Source organism: Carya illinoinensis, chromosome 1 (genome assembly GCF_018687715.1).
Source record: "Carya illinoinensis cultivar Pawnee chromosome 1, C.illinoinensisPawnee_v1, whole genome shotgun sequence".
Classification (NCBI taxonomy): domain Eukaryota; kingdom Viridiplantae; phylum Streptophyta; class Magnoliopsida; order Fagales; family Juglandaceae; genus Carya; species Carya illinoinensis.
The window spans coordinates 50,593,755-50,608,247 of record NC_056752.1 but is presented as its reverse complement, the minus strand read 5'-3'; the positions used below and the strand labels follow the sequence as shown (position 1 = coordinate 50,608,247).

General features: G+C 35.6%; 1 protein-coding gene across 2 annotated transcripts; it reads right to left on the bottom strand.

The window, feature by feature from the left end:
* Positions 1–2,741: 2,741 nt before the first annotated feature.
* Positions 2,742–8,610, bottom strand: LOC122281821 (mitochondrial-processing peptidase subunit alpha-like). Of its 2 annotated transcripts, none has more exons than XM_043093627.1 (13): positions 8,428–8,610; positions 7,431–7,670; positions 7,013–7,309; positions 6,251–6,418; positions 5,937–6,104; positions 5,698–5,778; positions 5,446–5,512; positions 5,154–5,251; positions 4,286–4,358; positions 4,107–4,177; positions 3,836–3,885; positions 3,328–3,440; positions 2,742–3,240 (listed from the first exon to the last, which is right to left on the bottom strand). In XM_043093627.1, exons 1-13 carry the CDS (start codon positions 8,464–8,466, stop codon positions 3,188–3,190), a joined length of 1,518 nt encoding a protein of 505 aa, XP_042949561.1. In that variant the 5' UTR covers positions 8,467–8,610; the 3' UTR covers positions 2,742–3,187. The 2 variants fall into 2 exon arrangements, with proteins under 2 accessions (XP_042949561.1, XP_042949568.1); XM_043093634.1 differs by having other exon boundaries at positions 7,431–7,660; positions 8,428–8,584.
* Between the last annotated feature and the right edge of the window lie 5,883 nt (positions 8,611–14,493).

The following is a 14,493-nucleotide window of genomic DNA, read 5'->3' as shown; positions in this document are numbered from 1 at the left end:
AGACTTTCATGGTTTCATGTTTTGAATTTGAATAATTTTACTTGCAACCGCATGGGAAAACCCCCGCGTAACCGGTGCCACGTGGAAAATGAGAAATGGGAAAATGAGAGTGAAATGTAGCGTTTCATACAAAAGAAGCCCCAAATCACTTCTTCTTCCTTCTTCTTAGTTTTTTTTTTTTTGATTCCTAGCGGCTACATTTCCATACTGATACACACATAATAGTTCAAACTTGAGTAAAATGCTTAAGTGTTTATTCTGGAGTACAATTATTGTGGGCAGTGATTCATGCCACTTACTTCCTTGTTCCAATTTCTGAGCTTTCTAAACTATTGAAATAAATTGTATCTTTTGAATATATGTTAGAATGAGCTCTGAAATTTGTTAAAGCTGCAAACTATAGACTCAAAGTGCCCATTTTAAAATGCAGCTAGAAGCAAAGTGGTTTCTAGAAAGAGTACAAGAATGGCGGAAAGGTTATGGTTTTCATGCTCTATCCATCGACATATTATAAAGAAGTCAAAAGCTTCAATGAAAGATTTGAGAACATGGAATAAGGAGCATTTTTTTGTAATATCGGGTTTCTGATTTCTCGTTGATATCTCATAAATTATGTATGTTTTTTGTACAAAAAGGGTTTGATGCGATCGAGAAATAAATTGATAGTGATGAAAGGACTTGAAAACTTAATGATCTTGTTCAAGTGCTCTGGCATGGCAAGGAAAGTTGGGGCAAATGGTTGTGGGAACTGGGTTATTGCCTTTGGTCTGAAGGGGATTTGGGAGAATGGGAAGATGAAGAGGAAAGGGGATTCGGGAAGAATGGAATTCAGTGGAGTGAACTTTGAATGAAACGACCCCGTTTAAATAAATCCATGTCAGCCACAGGTGCCCCCGTGATTCCCCTAGCCGGTTGCCTATAGAAAACCTGTTTAAATTTAAGAGTTTTGCTACATACAAGCACAGTTGTGCACTAATCTGTGTACCAACACTGATTTATTCATACTTAAAATTTAAATTAACACTGTTTTCAATAAAATCTACTTTTTGACCAATCACATCATATTGGTGCACAGATTAGTGCACAACTATGCTTGCAACTATATTTTTCCTAAATTTAATATCGAGCAAGAAATCACGGAAACTCACCTCTATAGGTAGAGGTCAAGGCCAGAAATTTCCTATGCTAAGAAAGCTATTCATTGTGGAAAAAGCGAAGAAGAAACCTCTATAGAGTGCAGACACTTCAAGCAGATTAGCAATAAAATCCCCAAACCTAATGAGTATTTTAAAAAGAGACTAATGTTGAAAGGGAAAATTGATGAACAAGAAGAAAAAGATTCCAAAAACAACAAAAAGCCGATCTGTCTCACAAAACCCGGCATCCTTATGATTGATGAAAAAAAAGCAAGTTTTATAAATTGGTATCCCAAATTGGGTTAATGTAAGGAACGAAAAGGGGAAAGAGTTTCTCTGCGAACCAAACGTACCCAATGAGCTGGTCAAGGAGAAGTATGCGTATGTATGCAACTGCTAAATTAAGTTGGAAATTAAATTGTCGCATAACGTGAAATGGCCAAAATACCTGAAATTTTACCCTAAATGGATATATATGATTAATTTTCCGTTGAAATTGAGATGATCTTTTAAGAATTGGTAATTGGAAAAGAGACAGATTTAAAAAATAAAAAAACATTTATGAGTTATTACACTTTAGACAATCACTTGAAGGCATTTATTGATATGTTTATAATTATTTATGATACTTTAAAGTAGAATCTTATGTATTAAGTTTTTTGTTTTTTCAATAAATAAAGTGTCAACATTCTAGAAAGAAATACAGGGTATTGATGAACAAACGCATTTTTTTTTTTTTTTTGTTGTTGTTGTAAACACGAATCATTTCATTAAAACCTGCATGAAGTCTTACAAAAGAGCAACCAGTAAACGTCTAGAAATTAGAATATTTTACAGAATTGGTGTATCCTTTTCTCTATGAAAATTAAGAAGCCATGGGGATGGAGATGAGGGTATGTTTCCAAAAAAGTTGTTGGAAGCTGCCTAATGTGTAATTGAATGCGTGCATCGATTTGATTCTCGATCAATATATTTTCATGATGTTCCAGCTTTGAAAGGACTGCAAATCCAGCTAACAACAGTTTCTTGATTTTTCTTGTCTTTGCTTCCTCTACTCCTATGTACATTGTCATGGCTTTACCTTAGTTTGGATTTTGACTTTGATTTGTCTGGCCTACACATAGATTGGAGTTCCTTCCTTCCACTGATCTGCAAATGGTTGCTGCTTTGCTTCCTGAGCTTCTTACCACCACATCAAAAGTTAACAAACGCCTTTTTTTTTTTTTTTTTAATACAGTTCTCTGAACATTTCTTGTGATCTCAATCTTGGAATGACTACTCGACAAATTATGAGTGTAATTTTGGGCTTAAGGAGAACAAAGAGGAGATAGGGGATTCAGACACACACTTAATGCTTGGAGGGATAGACTATGGAGGCAACAGCAGGAGAAAATCCCATGGAGGTAAGAGGAGAAAAGGGTTGATATGGGTTGAATGGTGGTTTTTGCATTTATTTAGAGCTACTTTATGTACCACACTCCCATTCCACCTCTTTCACACTGTACTGATGTGGTATTATTATCTACCATAAGATAGAATATGATTCTCATGTTTTACATCATGTGTCTCTCTCCCAGTAAAGGAGGATCCTACTTGAAGAAGTGATAACACAAACCGTCAATAATAACGCTAAGAGCGAGGTATACAATATTTAACCTCGTTCAAGCTAAAATAGTGGTTGATTGTATCTACTTCGACCTGTTACACATGCACAAAACCCTTCACAACCTTGTCTGGTTACCACAACTTGCGGATCTGTGGCTGAATTAAAAGCCCAGCTCAATAGAAGACTGTCTGAAACATCAAAACCTCCAAAATTACAAAACCATTTTCCCTAATGGTTTCTCTAGCTCTTTTCCACATAATTAATAGTGGTTGTTTGCATTCTTTTAAGCATGAACGAAAAAAAAAATGGTATGACATTTTAGTATTGTCATGAAAGACAAAAACTAGGTGAAAAAACATTCACTTGTTGAACACTTGAACTGTTATATTCACCAAAAATCTCTTCTTCAAAATTTTATTTAAAAAAAGCTTGAAACGAAGAGAACTCATTTTATCAGAAACTTGCTGCTAACTGATTCGTAGCTCGGGACATTGAGAACTGCACAACAGAAGGAAACTTTTTTTATTTACCAATGCAAGAACGTAAACAAAAAGATCAGATATTATTTGAAGAATAGAAAATTACCATCCCCATATGATGCCATTGTTAGAGGTGAAGAAATGATCATTTGTGATATCGTAGTAATATCCTTCAAAGTGATTTCATCTACAGCTTTCAAGAAATGCTCGACAGGCAACCTGCAAGGTCAAAACATGCTGTAACGACCATCTACAATCATTTTGAGATGGCAAGATTAATGAAGTACAGAGAATGGTTGTATTTTACCCATAGAAACAATTACCACCATTGTTGAGAATATTACAAGAAATATGCTAATATTTTATATAGAAATAGTCATAAACAAGAATCTTCCATCTCTTCATTAGTTCTCACGCTGTTGCAAAAATCTCATGTAATAAAAAAGTTATATGATGTTACAGCTAGACTAAAGGTCATGAGTTTTCCTTAAATCTCACATACCCTTGCCTTCCTATAATGTGAGCAAAACAGAAGCAAAAAAATCAAACAAGGAAGAAGTTTGTGCACGAATGCATAGAAGAAAAGAAAAAGAATCCAACTACTCATGGCATACCTCTTTCCATAAGTCAAAATCTGCCTCCCTATATCCTCTGATACAATCATCTGCAATATACAGAGCAATTATAAGCCCATAACAGATAAAGAAGCACCAAACAACAAATACATTTAAAAAAAGCTAATAAAATAGAAAACCGCAAGAATGATGTTCTGCTATCAATATAACCCCCTAGGCAGAGGGGAACAGAATGGCAAGACATGGCACAAAACACAAACAGGATAAATCATATATGTGTGAGATAGAGGGCGTGGCGGGATCTTCATACTCTAGATTCCAGATTCATCAGGACTGCAGATTTTGTGGACTCTTTGGCACGCTTAAGCTGCACCTCGCTAACTGCCACACAGGTATAGAAGCATAAAAAAATTGCAAAGACCATGGAGAGGATTTAAATAACAAAAACCTCATGAAGAAAGCACAGAATGAGAGGGATGCAGAGCAAACCTTGTCCAGGTGTTGCAATTGAGATTAATTCTCCAGCTGCTATATCAACTGCTTTTGATGCAAAGTCAGGGCCCTGAGTTCACAAATTGAACATCCTCAAGTTTAGTAGAGAATTAAATGGTGGCAATAAGAAATTGTTTACAGAACTAATCGTCACAAATTCATTAAATAATGTCAGCAAATCTAGAACAGAAACCCAATTATGGCCTAAGAAAAATGCAATATCTGAATTACCGATCAAAAAAAAACTACAATATCCAGCCCAAAAAAAAAAAAAAATGTCTTGAAAATAATCCATCTATAAGAAGAATTTATATGTGTGTATGGCTTACACACAAGGCTATATTCTAGAAAAAATTATGCAAAAAACCAGCTCGTATCTGTTAGGTTTTTCCTTGTCACTCCTCAAATTCTAGTCAAAAGAAAACAATGGGTAAACAGCAGACGAACATAATTTCCAGCATCATCGAATAGAATCACACCAACACCATTGAAGGACCTTAAATTAAGATAAAAAATCAAATGACCATCCTAGCCAACTCAATTAGGTAAGTTTAATTTATCGTTGATCAGGATCATTGAATATTTGAAATAAACATATACGTAAACCACACCACATTCACACTACAGTGATTGCGTGACCTAAATTAAGATAAACAATCAAATGACCATCCTAGCCAACTCAATTAGGTAAGTTTAATTTATACTGAATAAAAATTAGGTGAGTTTAATTTATCGTCGATTAGGAACATTGGATATTTGGAAATAAACACATGCATAAAAAACCACACCCACATTCACACGATTGTGTATATGCAATAAACGTTTTGATTACAATAATGGCAAGTTTAGATGGTCAGTGCCTTACAGTGCTAGCATAAATTCCAAACAATCCTGTTTCATTGAAGATACTGTTGAATGCAGAAAATGATTGGATCTGCTGGTACTCATTCAAGACATTGAGATCTGGGTTCAAATACAGACAAATTCTAAATGTTAGAAAAATCTGATATTGTATATACATAAAAAGCAAGTGAAATTCAACAAGAAATGAACCGATAGAAGGACAGTCTAAGCAAAAAGGACAAGAGAACAAAACCAGAATAAAAGCAAAATATATTCACGCTAAATTGACTCAGAAGACCTGGGTTAAAACTTACATAGTCGTGAGTGCATCCCTTTTCCAGGGCCCCCAGCAGAGAATGAACCACCTCCTCCCATTAGCATCTGCAGCACTCATACTGATTAATTCACAGCCATTTAAGCCCGAATTTTTTATTCCCCGCCCATGCAGTGCCCCAACAGGAAGGTGGGGGGAGAGGGGGAACTAGTTATGACATAAATTGTTATGCGGTGAATATATAATCACAACCATAAAATCTCATTCAAATGTTGATGTTAAAATCTAGCACCTGAAGAACAGTCACAAGAACAGCTTCTTTCTCTTTACGCCAGCCCCCAGGAACTTCAAATGCAAGAGCAATGTGCGTGTTCTGTTCTCAAGGGGGGTCAATGGATAAGTAACAATATGACTAACAGAATAACGTTTCTTACTCAGGCAGTCAATCCATAAAGAAAATACAGAAAACAAACAGGTGGCTTGGGGTGGTGAAACTAAAGACAATGGCCAAGGATGATGAGTGATACACACCACTATATCAGCTTGACGACGATAATCCCCTCCAACATATACAGATCTTGGTTCTTCCAAACGGTGTGCGCTTGGTAAGTCAGAGAGGAGTGGTTCTGCAATGGACAGAAACTCCTCATGTTCAACCCCAGATGCTGCAAGAACCATCCGAGGAGCTGTATAATTCTCCTGAAATACCAGAATCAAACACCATTTATTAAACAGAAAAACACAGAAGAAAGATAGGAAATAAAATAATAAAATGAGGAATCAAACACCATTTCAATGACGAAGAATTAACAGTTAACAAGTCCGCAAAAGTTTCTAGGTCTTACAGCAATAAATTCCTTCAAAATGGTACCATCCAATCTATTTAATGCAGCTTCAGGAGCCAAAAGAGGATTTGCCAATGCACCAGAGTAACCGGCAGAGTGAATAGCCTCTAATAGTAAGCCTTGAGGATTGTTAGAAAGTTCTCCGAGCTCTGCTTTCAGCTTTTGCAGCTATATGAGCATACATTATACCATGATAAGAACATTTGCACCCGAACAATAGACAAAAGGATTGGCTATGACAGATGGACAGTAAATCAATAAGGCTACAATGCATGGAAAACTTCAAACAGATATACATATTTATGTCTCAACCTTTTTTATAGGTAAAATAAATGTACCTAAACTCAAGCAAATGTCGATTGAAAAAAGCAATGGGGGAAAAGGTTGATAAATTCATTTTTTTAAAAATATATAGGAAAAGGAGAACGAGAGAACACTTCTTCTGAACCTAATCTATGAAAAATAGAATAAAACTCCCAAAGTGTCCAAACTGGTTTTATGCAATGGAAAATGCAGTTACATAATATCAAGAGTTCAATGTCAGTTCGGAAAGAAGTGTCCAACCTGCACGGAGACCAAAACCTTTTTTTATTTCATCTTTTAAACTGCTGATGGTGGGCTACATAAAAGCCATACGCTTCTCCAACCCTCCAAATCCCTCCCCTCTCCAGATTTGAGAAGAAGTACCGGTCGGCCACAAGGGTTGGTGTAAATTGGGGGGTGTATTCTGAGTATCTATAATGAGGAAATAACAATTCTTACCTCTTCGTTGACTTCCCAATCCAGGAAGGCTGGGTTCCTCACAGAGTCAACAAGCAACTCTACCATTTGTGGAAGGTACGTTTTTATAGCATCAGCAGTGTACCCCATTTGCTCCCGAGAAGCTGAGGCTCCTATGTTACCGCCGATTGCTTCCACTTCCCTCACAACGCTTAAGTGGCTTCTGTTTGTTGTGCTCTTGAAGGCCATTCGTTCTAGCAAGTGTGAAGCCCCAAATGACTCTGGTGTCTCATAAATAGAACCACAATCAAGGTACAACCCTATGGATGCTGCAGGATTCTGATTAAGACCAACTAGCCTAATCAGGATTATAAACAACAAAATGATAGGACTGAAATTTAAAATGAGAATGGAGTTAAATAAATCAAAGAATACAAAAGATGCAACACTTCTTCCATACCAGCGTTGTTTCTGAAGCTATTTTGACACCATTAGGGAGAGTTGTAATCTTAGTTTTACTCGGTTCGACATAATCAGGTAGTGGAGGAGGGAGGGTCACGCCTGCAAGTGGGATATTCAGGGAAGGTAGAGTTCCAGACCTTCCCCCCGCGAGAAAGCTAAAGAGACCCCCTGAAGATTGCTTTTCCGCAACTGCACTTGAAGTCGCAAACCTAGTGGTCCCAAAAGTGCCTGCATAACCCTACTCAAGCAGTTTCATTATACAGCATGGCAAATTGCCAGTCAGTAAAACATCAATGTAAAAAGGCCCAGTAGCAACGAATTTTCTTTCGCAACTTTCATATTTTAGTACTTGGAAAAAAAAAAAAATTAATTGGATACAAAATGAAAAGGAAGGGTTCACTATCAAATGTGAAAAAAAAAAGAGACATACAAAAGAAATAAAAGCTTATTTAAAATTTGAACCTAAGGCTGAATTTGGTGTTGCTTAGAAAAATCCTCCAAACGTAAAATATACATGCAATGTAAGGCCCACGACTTGATTTCCTCTGTATTCCTTTCTTCTACCAGCAACCAAGCAGATAGGAAAGAGCATTGTGACCGATTTATACTCTTAATCCCGCAATGGTAATTCAATTCAATAGGTTTATAGACTAAACTAAACAAACCTAAATCGCTTATTAAGCTCTCCACCCGATACAAACTCTTAAAAAACAAAGATAAAATAAAAAATATAAAACAAAAATCACATCCACTCATCACAAAACCAGTAATAACGTGAATAAATTATAATACCAAAGTCAGATCTAACCAAGAACAAGTCAAAGTTTCCGAGGAGAAATTATAGCTTCTCGGCCTTTTCACTTCGAGATGCAATAGTTTACGTTCAGGTAACGAAGATTCAGAATCTTTTTAACGAATTTTTTCTCAAGCATTTTCAGAGAAACAAACGAAAAGGTAGGATTTTTAGGGGGACAGAGCTTGATGGCGGCACTGACCTTGAGAGACCTAAGACGTGAAGCCGCGGCCCGGTACATGGTGATGCAGAGTACAGTTAAGTCCTATGAGGATCGCAGACAACGTCAGGGTCTTTCCGAGGGTTTTTTGAGGTTTCTGAAAGAAGTTAGTCAGGTGGCGAGTAGAATGAAGGAACGGTTCTATAGAAGAGAAGGCTTTTGTGTTTGGTTTTCGGGGAGTTGGATCCGCTGCGGCTAGCATGGCTGCGGTGAATTTTGGCTTCCAACGTGATTTGGCCACGTCAGCATTGTTTTGACCATAATTAAGGGTATTAATTTCTTGAAGAAATCAATATATTTTCTGTTATAAACTATCTTGAATTGTATGATCACATTTATCTAGTCGTCAAGTGCATAGTGTTAGTATAGTGTCAGCATAGTGCCAACATAGTACTGCATAGTAACTGGCATAGTAAATGGCCGACATAACACAGTGCATAGTACCAGTATAGTACTGCATAGTAACTGGCATAGTGAATGGTCGACATAGCACAGTGTATAGTACCAGCATAGTACTGCATAGTAACTAGCATAGTGAATGGCCGACATATACACAGTGCCAGCATAGTACTGCATAGTAAGATAGCATAGTTCCCTTTGTGCGCCTATATATATCGTTGAATTCTTTAAGAAATTCATAAGTTTCATAACTTCTTTGAGTTCTATCTCTCTCTCCTTTTAGAAAGTTTTATAATAAATCTATCTCTCTCTTTACTTTTCGATAGTTTTATAACACGTTATCAGCACGAAAGTTCTGACGATTTTGAAGCTAGTAGTCCTCTACTTCAAGTAAGTTTTTCAATATATTTTTATATTCCTGATTTATATATGTAAAAAATGTCAAATCTTACAAAATTGGAATTCGTTGCTCTTGACATTTCTGGAAAAAATTATTTATCTTAGATCCTTGATGCTGAGATCCATCTGGAAGCGATGAACCTGGGAAATACAATTAAAGAAGGAAATCAAGGGTCCCTGCAGGACCGTGCTAAGGCAATGATTTTCCTTCGGCACCATCTTCATGAAGAATTAAAAACTGAGTATCTAACAGTGAAAGATCCACTTATTTTGTGGAATGATTTAAGGGAGAGATATGAACACCAGAAAACTATAATCCTCCCAAAAGCTCGTCATGATTGGATGCACCTGAGGTTGCAAGACTTCAAGAGTGTTAGTGAGTATAACTCTGCACTCTTTAAAATTAGCTCGCTATTGAAATTATATGGTGAAAAAGTCACTGATGATGACTTGTTAGAGAAGACATATACTACTTTTCATGCCTTGAATGTGCTCCTGCAGCAGCAGTAGTATCGAGAGCGAAAGTTCAAAAAATATTCTGAACTTATATCTTGTTTTCTATTAGCTGTGCAAAATAATGAGCTTTTGTTAAGAAATCACCAGTCACGTCCTACTGGTTCTATATCATTTCCTGAAGTGAATGGTACTAGATTTACATCATTCCCAGAAGCGAATGGTGCATCTTTTCAAAGAAAACAAGGTTGTGGACGTGGTAGGAAAAATTATGGAAGTGGAGGTCCTAGAAGTAACCACACTAAAAGGGACAATAATAGATATACACCGTACCACCAGAAGTGGTTCAACTCAGAGAAGGGCAAAGGTCCCCAAAACAAATTTTTAAAAAAAGATGAAGATGGATGCCATAGATGTGGTATGACTGGACATTGGGCTTGTATCTGTCGTACAGATAAGCACTTGGTTGACTTATACCAATCTTCTATAAAAGAAAAAACAAAGAAATTTGAAACAAATTTTACTGAACCATCATATGCTTTAGATTCTATAGATGGAGAAGATATTACAAGTCTTGATGTTTCTGATTTCTTTGAGGATTCTAGTGGTAGAGTTGATCATGAAAGTGTTCCTTTTTAATTAATATATTTCATTTATCTTATTATAAAATATTTTTATATTCTACAATGTTTTGTAGTAATAAAAGTTTTATTTATTTATACTTGTTATAAATTATTGATGATATGATTTATCTGAGAATGGAAATGGAGCATCCCTGAAGGATCGCCCTAAATCAATAATTTTATTGAGTATCTCATATGAGTGATACTTGTACCAAAAACTCATTATGATTTATGCACCTGAAGTTGCATAATTGAAATTGTGGAAAGAATATATATTTGAATGAACGTCTCGAATGTGCTCCTGAAGTAGCAATATCGAATATGCTCCTGAAGTAACAATATAAAATGTAAACGTTCACAATATATTATAAATTTGTATCAGGTCTTTCAGTGACTGAACAAAATAATGAGCTTTTAATAAGAATCATTATTCACGTCTTACTAGATCTACATCATTCCCTGAAGTGAATAATAATGAATTTATATCATTCTATTCCCTGAAGTGAAAAGAATAATGTGTTTCATTCAAAGAAACTAAGAGATTGGACGTGATAATGAATATCTTTTCGGGCCAAAAGCTCATATTAGAAAAGCTGTAAGCTTTCTCTTTGATATGATATTATACAAATTATTGAATCAAATATTATGATGCATCAAAAGGTGATATGATTCAAAATATTTATATCTTTTCATGGTTATCTTAATCATCTAAAATCAATTACGATAAGTCGAATGATTTTCATATGGACGTCCATAAAAGAATCAGAAGATTCTTTTACTATAAAGTCTTACCACCAGAAGTGGAATGAAAAATTTGCTTGAACCAAATAAGATGAAATTATTCAACGTTATCTTGATTATCATATGTGAACCAGAAGTTCAGATGATAATTAAATTTTGGATGCAATAAGATAAAAATGTCTCATATTCTAGCTGCTAAAATCCCAGCGAGGATTGAAGTCCCTGTAGGACAATTAAGAAATTCAGCAGTCTAAAAACATGTATAAAGGCATGTGAGACTTATCGATACAAAAGATAGAGTATCTCAAAAGAGAAATGCACAAATAATTTGGTGCTCCTGAAGAGGCCATACCCACAAAACAAGCAATAAAGTCCATCCAAATTCTCTGTATAAAATTCTCCTATATAAACTCTTGAAGAGTGCCTCCTGAAGAGGTTTTTCATGAAAATGTCTTCCCTTGAAGAGGGACAGGTACCTGAAAATAACGAGATCTCGTTACATTTCATGAATAATAGAAAAATTATGAATAGAAATAAAATCGTTGTCGACAACGTATTTCCATATGAGATGGCAATTGACATTACCAGAAGTAATGGAGAAAGTGAATCAAGAACCGTCGAAGAATACCGACGTAAAATATTGGCCAATATTTGAAAGAAACAATTTCTGCAGAATTGATTCACTAGTAAAATATGATGCATCGGGACTTATAGTCCAAACACCTAAAGAGGTGATGCTTGTTGAATGTCAGTGAGTATTTATGGAAAGGAAATAAAAATGTGATATATAAATCACGAGTCAGTTTCTCAATTCCTGCAGAATTGATATTACTAAGTAAAATGTGATAAATATGGACTTGAAGTCCAAACACCTAAAGATGTGATTTTTGTTAAATATCAGTGGATATTTATATACATGATATAAAAAGCCTGAAACTTTTAATATGAAAATGTGATATAGAAATCACAAGTTAGTTTCTCGAAGAAACAATATTGATATGATTTTAAAGTGGTTGAAATCATATTGAGATTTTTATTAGCTTGAAAGTTATCGAGAGTTTGGATATGCATGTTTAACTGCATATTTATATGGATCATTGGATCATGATATATATATATATATGAAAATCCCTGAAGGATAGAAAATGTCTGAAACTTCTAATATGAATACATCTGGAAATATGTATTCTATCAAGTTTCAAAGATCCTTATATAACCTAAAGCAATCCAAACGCAAATGGAAACAAGCTATTATTGCAGTTTATATATATGATTTAAATGTCATTGAGGCTCCAGAAGAGCTCATGAAAACTGCACATATTTGAAATATAGATCTGAAACCCTTGCGGCTTCAAGGGGAAGATGGATGATGTTATTAGTTATGAAATACTATCTTTTAATACAATTAATATTTCAGATTCATATTATGGGTTTGATATGAAGTGTGCATTATTAAAGAAGAAATGAAAGGGAGCACACAGAACATCTACCAAAAGATAGAAACACAAATATGAATATTTGTGAAATATTATTTTATTATGTTGAAGCAAGAATTACAGAAATTTAAGGCACTTTGCCTCATTCTTTAAACGCTCTTGTTCTTCAAGAATCTGCATGGCATCCCTATCTAAAGGGGTGGGCAATCGAAAATAAGATTTAAGCAAGGATTTTAAATTCCTATTCTCTTGCTTTATTGATTCTATCTTCATGTTGGACTCCAAAAGAAGTCGCTGAAGTATAGCAATATTCTCGTAGAGATTGTCAACTCCACAAGTTCTGAATTGCAGTCGCTGAGAAAATGCGACAATGGATGATTAGTATCGGGTACCGAGACTCACAAGCTCATAGATAGCTTCATTATCTGACCTATGAGTCAGATCATTATATTGCATAATAGCACCTGTGGTAGAAGCAGGTACAGCTGATGAACGAGGTGCAGAGTACCTCATATATTGGCCATGAGAAGATCGCTGAGCCATTGTAAGATAAGAATGCAGAAAGAGATTGCAGAGTAAAAATGCAGTATGATTACAAAAAAAAATTGAAGAAGATGAGATGCGAATGAAGATGAGCTGAATATCTCTTTTATAGAGAAAATTATGATACAGCATCTCTCGTGAAGCAAGAGAAAAGAGACGAAATATAACTTCATAGCTCTGCGGCGCCTGATAGCACGCCTGACAGCACGCCTGACACCTACAGAGGAGTTGAAAATCCGCGGTGCTTGTCTGATCTTAAAAGGCTGGCCACCGTTTTTATTAAAAAATGAGGTTAGCGGTTTAATATTGATGAATTCTCCACTAACTGTGTTATTTACAAGAACTCCAGAAGAGTACAACTCCAGAAGAGTAGTGATGAGCAGAAAGATCCATTGTGATTATTTTATCAACATGGATCAAGTCCACAGTTAGTTGGATGTACAGATGTGAGTTATCTTTCAGATATACACAAGAAGATCATTGCAATTCATGAGAAGAAAATTGAAATTGATATCAAGAAGGTACGGTCAAGTAAAAATCTGGCAGATTTATTCACTAAAGCACTACCAACTGCAACATTTAAGAAGATTATGCAGAACATTGGAATGCGGAGGTTTGAAAAGCTGTTATCATGCACTTTTCAGGGGAAGTAATGTCTTGAAGACTTGTGCTGATTGTACTCTTTTTCCTTCGCTAAGGTTTTATCCCACTGGGTTTTCCTTTGCAAGGTTTTAATGAGACAATCCTAAAGCACTCGGCGATACACATGAATACTGTACTCTTTTTCCTTCGCCATTGGTTTTTTCCCACGGGGTTTTTCCTTGGTAAGGTTTTAACGAGGCATATTCTTTAAATATGGTCATCCAAAGGGGAAGTGTTATAAACTATCTTGAATTGTATGACCACATTTATCTAGTCGTCAAGTGCATAGTGCTAGCATAGTGCCAGCATAGTACTGCATAGTAACTGGCATAGTAAATGACTGATATAGCACAGTGCATAGTGCCAGCATAGTACTGCATAGTAACTGGCATAGTGAATGGTCGACATAGCACAGTGCATAGTACCAGCATAATACTGCATAGTAACTAGCATAGTGAATGGCCGACATATGCACAGTGCCAGCATAGTACTGCATAGTAAGATAGCATAGTTCCCTTTGTGCGCCTATATATATCGTTGAATTCTTTAAGAAATTCATAAGTTTCATAACTTCTCTGAGTTCTATCTCTCTCTCTCCTTTTAGAAAGTTTTATAATAAATCTATCTCTCTCTTTACTTTTCGGTAATTTTATAACATTTTCTTCAATTTTTTTTTTTTAAAATTTTTGGGCACAACATATCATTTTAGTATATAGCTATTCATTTTGCAAGTCCATTATTACTGTTGGGCGTAAATTTATCGAGCCCAATCTTCTACAGGCCCACTAAGATTATCCAAGCCCGATATAATT

Excerpts from the sequence above, each read along its gene's own strand:
- LOC122281821 (XM_043093627.1), bottom strand. The coding sequence starts at position 8,466 with ATGTACCGGGCCGCGGCTTCACGTCTTAGGTCTCTCAAG. Across the intron at positions 5,252-5,445 it reads AGGGATGCACTCACGACTAT|ATCTCAATGTCTTGAATGAG; the intron begins GTAAGTTTTAAC and ends ATTTGAACCCAG. Across the intron at positions 4,178-4,285 it reads AATTGCAACACCTGGACAAG|TTAGCGAGGTGCAGCTTAAG; the intron begins GTTTGCTCTGCA and ends CCTGTGTGGCAG.